The sequence below is a fragment of the Hipposideros armiger genome, unplaced genomic scaffold (genome assembly GCF_001890085.2).
Source record: "Hipposideros armiger isolate ML-2016 unplaced genomic scaffold, ASM189008v1 scaffold_125, whole genome shotgun sequence".
NCBI lineage: Eukaryota > Metazoa > Chordata > Mammalia > Chiroptera > Hipposideridae > Hipposideros > Hipposideros armiger.
The window spans coordinates 1,955,366-1,962,135 of NW_017731475.1; the positions used below are offsets into that span (position 1 = coordinate 1,955,366).

General features: G+C 37.9%; 1 protein-coding gene across 5 annotated transcripts in view; it reads right to left on the reverse strand.

Annotated features, from left to right (window-relative positions):
- TFG (trafficking from ER to golgi regulator) overlaps nt 1-6,770 on the reverse strand; it is a 44,075-nt gene that overhangs the window by 10,203 nt on the left and 27,102 nt on the right. For 3 of the 5 annotated variants that reach the window (XM_019648370.1, XM_019648371.1, XM_019648369.1), the window contains exon 6: nt 1,853-1,993. In XM_019648370.1, coding sequence (XP_019503915.1) covers nt 1,853-1,993 — 141 coding nt within the window. The remainder of the gene's footprint in view (nt 1-1,852; nt 1,994-6,770) is intronic. The other 2 variants (XM_019648373.1, XM_019648372.1) reach the window with 1 other exon arrangement.

Below are 6,770 nucleotides of genomic sequence, written 5' to 3' on the forward strand. Positions count from 1 at the left end.
TCCCCCAATTCCCCAGCTCTGTTCCCATCCCCCCAATTCCCCAATTAAAAAAAAAAAAGTTTATTCACTTGATATAGCCATTAAACTCCCATCATATCCAAACTCGGTTTTTGCTTCCCTGTTTCAGCCCATATCTGCTTCAATTCTAGTTTGTTCCAGTTTGGGCAGCTGCATCTTGGTGCAAAGGAAAGACTGTGACTAAAGTTGGTTGAGAATGGCTTAAGCAGTAAGAAATTCTTCTCAAAACACTCATTCATCAGCAAAATGCCACCAACTAGCATTCATTCAATGGGAAAACTCTAAAAATATCACCACAGTATAATTAGGATTCTGTTACAAAAGTGCTCAGTTCATTTTAGGCTATAATTTTTCTTTTTTAATGTGATTGATAAACTCAGTCACTTGCTTTTGGTGCTGAAAATACATGATACCACCACCTGGCCCCTTTCTACAAATAGTAAGAGCACCACCTGGTGTTCGTTTTAAAGTGGAATATGTATTGGGTTGTCGGAAAAGTCATGACGCATTTTTGCTACGGAAAACATAGAAAAATACCTCATGACTTTTCCGACAAGTTTTAAAGGCCCTAACGTGTATGGGCAATTCATAGAACCAACATTTTAATATCTGGAAAAAACCCTAGATATCAGTAACTACAGTAGTTCCCAACCAATTTATATCTTTGGGGAATATGTTCCAAGAACCCCACCCAGTGGATGCCTAAAACCACAGGTGTACCGAACCCTATATATATATATATATATATATATATATATATATATATATATATATATATATATGTATGTATGTATATATATATATATCCACATAAACACACACACACACACGTTTTTTCCTACACATACATACCTATGACATAGTTTAATTTATAAATCAGGCACAGTAAAAGATTAGCAACAATAATAAAAAAATACAACAGTTATAACAATATACTGTAATAGAAATTCTGTGAATAGCTTTGTGGCCATTATTAAGTAAAATAAGGTTTACTTGCACACTGTGATACCGTGACAGTGGATCTGATAAACAAGATGGCTACTAAGTGACTAATATGTAGGGAGCGTATACAGTGCGGGCATGCTAGACAAAGGCGTGGCTGACATCCTAGGTAGGACGGCTTGAGATTTCATCACGCTACTCAGAACAGCATGCAATTTAAAAATTATAAATTGTTTGTGTATAGAATTTTCCATTTAATATTTTTAGACCACAGTAAACCATGGGTAATAGAAACCGCAGAAAGCAAAACTGTGGAAAAAGGGAGACTATATTTAGCCATATTCTGCAGAGGTCCAAGGGTTTCAGTGAGGCACCTTAGTGTCTGCTGTCCTGAGCTTGTGTCCCCTCAATACCCTTCAACCATGGCAATGACCCTTTATCATAATATTTTAAATACTGAGCTTCCAAGTTATGTTTCATTCAGAATTAAAGACATTCTTTTAAAACCACTGGTTTAGTCCCATTTTCACAACTGACAGAGAAGGAAAGAAAATGGCACCTATAGTATCACCTCAATGGGTCACCTCTGACCACATGGTCACTGTGGACAAGTAACTGGTACGAATCCTTCCTGCTCTTTCTTTTCACCTTGTATTTGTGTTCATATGAACACTTTCTGGAGTTTTCCTTTTCAATAATCGGAGGCATACCTGAAATATTATTCTATTTGGTTTTTCAATCTCAAAACATAACGTATCAGTGAATCAAAATTTTCCCCAACTGCGCTGATAGCATGAATGCATGTGTAAGCTGTTAACCATTACCAACAACGCTGCTATAAACATTTCTGCACACGTTCCTTTCTGCACATGTGCGCTAAGCTCTATTTTACCTTCACTCTGACCTGCTTGTGTCTGAGTTCCTGTATATGGTGGCTGTTGTGGCTGAACTCCCGGTGGGTGAGCTGCAGAGGAGGAGGAAGCAATGCTGTCGGGTGTTCCTGAACGGTCTTCTGCAGGAGCACTGGGGGGCCCTGCGTGGTCATAAAAAGTCAGTTCAGTTTCTAATGCAAGACCTTCCCTCAGCAAGCTCAAGTAACAAGTTTAGTTAAAAGAGACTAAAAATAAAAGTACTATAGAATAAGCATAAACACAAATTCGGCTTTTTACACTTTATATATATAATTTATTTTTTCCTTTGCTCCAGTCTCTTAAGAATCCAAAGCTAAAGCTGAAAATCCTTCCCTATAAAGGGTAGAGTGCTATATTCCTGAGTCATAACCTCCCTATGCAAAAAAAACAAAACGCATCTCTGCAAAACGACTATCCTCCACCTTATGTGATCTATTTCAGAGAGCAACCAAAAGTATCAATCATTTCATTCTTTACTGGGTCTCCACTGCCCATAAATAAAGTTCAGCCCTCTAGTTTGGTATTCAAGGATCCAAACATTATATTTCACAACTCCTTCTCATATGCCCTGTTCAGCAAAACTAATCTATTCCCTATTCCCACAGTAGGTCGAATATTTTTTTCTGCCTTCATTTCATTTATCACTGTTCCCTCCACTGTCTCATTTTCACATGTCTAAATATAACATTCTTTAAAACGCAGATATAACTCCATACTTCTTAAGCCTTCTTTACCCATGAATACTTTTTTCCACTTGTGAATTTCTGTCAAGTATACGTTTATTATGACCCTTATCAACTTCGTTGCATTTCTGAGCAGTTTCCATCTTCCCACTTAGACTACAAGCTCTTTGGCCAGGTTCCTTTGGGATTCTTTTCATCTGCCTCACAAGGCCTAGCTTTTAAACATGGATCCACTAAGGCAGGTTGGGGGAGGGGGATTGTCACTTCGAGGAGTAAAAAGTATCACTATTGCACTGTGTTGTACAGCTGAAACTAATTTTAAAAAATGTGTATTTCACAATAAAAAAATTTTTTTTGCTGAAAAAAAAAAAAGTAAATGGAGAGGGCTGGCTGAGTGGCTCAGTTGGTTAAGAGTGTGAACGCTGAACAACAGGGTCACCGGTTCGATTCCCACATGGGTCAGTGAGTTGCACCCCAGCTGAACGGCTGCTGAGCTGGTGAGAGCACATGCTCCTAACAACAAGGTTGCCGGTTCGACTCCTTGTCCCCTGCACTGGTGTATCCCAGAACTTAGCACTGTTATTAGGCATNAGACAAGTTGCTGTCCTTTTGTTCTTCAGTCTAGTTGTGGAGGACGTCGCTTCACTGGCCCTTGTTGGTATTATCATTGTGCTCTTCCCGGGCGAGGCAGATCGGTCGCTGGCCACTGGACGGCCACTCACAGTGGCTCTTGGCAGTCACGCCAGCTGCCAGCCACTCATGGTAGCTTTACAGCAGCCCACTGCAGCCTACGCCATTGCCGGCGACTCATGGCAGCCCAGCTCCAGGTTGAGCTGTTGTTCACCATCTTAGCTGTAGAGGGTGCAGCATCACTGGCCCTCATGTGGGATCCAAACAGGGGCCCTGCTGCTCAGAGCTGGCGTCCCAAGACAGCTCTTAACCAACGCGCCACTCGGCAGGCCCAGTACAACTATTCTTAAAGCAGGCATGCACTCTATTTTTTTCCTAATCTACTAAGAAGCCATTATGAAAATATCACCCCTGGGGTTAAAAGTTTCAGAGTTTTAGTCCTATCTCTACAAAGTATTCCTTTTATTTATTTTAAACACACTTCATTTAAGTCTAAAATGGGACTTTCTGTCACAGTATTCTGAAATGTAACTAAGAAGTCTGAAGTCTGTGTTTAGTTGTAAAAAGGAAAAGGAGTAACTTCACATACTTGTAAGAAGAGAGCTACAGGACATATTAAATAAAAAAGCAAGGTGCAAACAGTTTAGAGTAAGCTATGTTTTGAGTAAAAATATATATAAGCTGTTTTGTATTTTATATTTTCAGAAAGAATCAATGGTAGAATAAAATAAAAACAATTACCTAAAGGGAGAAAGGGAACAGCATGAAGCAAAGAGTAATGGTGAGACTTCTGGGATTGTCCTTTGTTACACAGAGTGCTAGTTAGCCTCTGCGGTGACCCTCAATGACTCCTACACATGTACAGCACATGGCAATGGGTTGGTATACTTTACAATCTTAGAAATTAGAAAGATTAACTCAATAATACACAAATTATCAAAGAATAAACAAAAAACACGTAAATACTTATTCCCTTATGTAGTCCCCTCTCACACTGAATAGAGCTGACCTGTACATCGATGGAGTATTGCAGAAATGACATTTTTGAGGACAGGTCATAAAAGACAGCCATCTTCTACCTTACTCTCTTGATCACTCACTGTGGTGAAAGCTGCTGTGTCATGAGGTCAACCAAGCAGTTTATGAGGGAGAGGTGATGAGGGACTGAAGCCTCTTGCCAACACCATGTGTGGAGTCATCTTAGACGTGGACCCTCCAGCTTGGGTTAAGCTTCAGATGACTGCAGCCTCATGAAAGACCCTGAGCCAAAACCACCCAGCTACGCCACTCCCAGATCCCTGACTCTGAAGCTGCATGAGATAATAAATGTTTTAAGCATGTCCGTTTTGGCATAAATTGTTACACATAAATAATATACCTAGTTTTGATTTTGGAGATGTGTAAGGGTGACAACTACTGAAAAAAAGACTTAAGACACATAATCAAATGGGAAATGTGAACCTTATTAGACTCTTGATTTGAACAAGATGCCAACTGCAATAAGGCAATTAAGAGACAATTAGGCAAATTCAAAATGAAACTACAGTTGATCCTTGAACAACATGGGTTGGTGGTGCTGTTCCCCCCGCCCCCCCGTTAGAAACCCACAAGTAACTTTTGACTCCCCAGAAATTTCAGTCATCCCTCGGTATCTGCATAGGGACTGGTTCCAGGACCCCCTGCAGATATCAAAATCTGTGAATGTTCAAGTCCCTTATGTAAAATGGTGTAGGACAATGCATATAGTTGCTCCTTGGCATCTGAGAATTTACAAGTATAGATGAAAAATACTGTTTTCAATCTGCAGTTGGTTGAATCCACAGATACGAAACCTGGGGACACGAAGAGCAGACTATTGAAAAATATCTGTGTATGAGTGAATGAGCACAGTTCATATCCAAGTTGTTCAAAGGTTAACAATAGTATGTGTTGACATTAAGAAACACTTAACTTTGTTAGGTGTAATACTGGCATGGTGGTTATGTTACAAAGAAAAGGTTTATTTAGACATGCATACTGAAACAGTTGAGTGAAATAACGTGCAGGATTTAAAACACTCCAGCAAATTTTAAACAAAAGTGTGTGTAGGGGGGACATAGATATAGTCTATCTCTACTTTTGTGTATATTTCAAAATTTACATAATAAATACTATTTTAAAAGTCTACTCAGCTTGTCATTATATTGACATATGATTTTACAGGTTTTAATTATATCCTTTACATCTTTTTGGATTGTCAAACAGCAATACCTCCTGGTCTTTGGTGCTCTTCTCTGTATCCTCACCACTTATTTATATGTTTTTGGCCAACTACTCAACTGTATATAGTTTTCCAGTAACAGATGGAACCGATTTATCTGAAAAAGGATAATATTGTCCATTTTCTTTCTTTTTATGACATTCAACATTTTGTTAATGCTTTTAACTGAACAACATAATAAGACTAAAATCCTTGGGAAAGAAATACAATCCTAAGGTCCCTTTTATGGAATTTAAGTAACAACTCAGGATTACTTATTTTATTGTAGATTATTTCATATCTGAGACTACTATGTTTATCAATTATTAGATTTTTGTGTTGTTTATTCTGCTCGAATTCTAACCAGCAATTGATCTAACTGGTGATGTGAGGGACACTATACATAAAAAAAATTCATTAAAGTAGCCCATAATTCATCTTGGGAATCTATAAATAACTGACATATTAAGCTAGAATTGTGCTGTCCAATATAATTGACACTAGCCACATATGGCTACTAAGCACCTGAAATGTGGCTAGTGTTAAGTATGACACGCTGTATGTGTTTTCAAGTGGTTCAAACTGATGTCACACCCGATTTCCAACATGCAGTACAAAAAAAAAAAAAGTAAAACAGTAACTTTTAAATGATTACATGTTGATATACTAGAAATGGTAGATTTAATAAAATGTGTAATTAAAATTAATTTAATCTTTTAAAAAAATTTTTTATATGTGGCTAATAGAAAATTTTAAATTACATGTGGTTTCCACTGTATTTCCTTTGAATAGCATTAATTTAGAGATTCATCTTCAGAATGCTAATCTCACTGATGTCACATATTAACAACTGTACAACTTTTTATATTGTATGTTTTAATGTAAACTAAAAAAAGCTTTAGCAAGGCATATCATTAATGCCATCCAAAAAGAATTCAATGCATACCAAACGGCATTAACCTAATGCTTCTGGAATAGGAACTTGGCTGTTGAGGGTCAGAGGTGGGAGAGAGAATTGTTGAATTTTCACTGCATATCCTTTTATATTTTTAAAATTTTACCTAATTGAAAATAAATTTTAATTAAAACAAACCTGACAGAATAATTTGAGATACTGTTAGTGTAGCCTTAAATCCCATTCCTGTATAAGTGAACAGCAAACATTATTTGGTATAATTATCCTTCCAACTGCTATTCTATACAACAGTATACACGGCTTAACATGGGATTTCTTTTTTAAAAAGAAATGTTTAGGGTCGGCTGAGTGGCGCGATGGTTAAGAACTGGCTTGGGATGCCAGAGGGCCCCGGTTCGGATCCCACATATGAGGGCCAGTGATACTGCCCT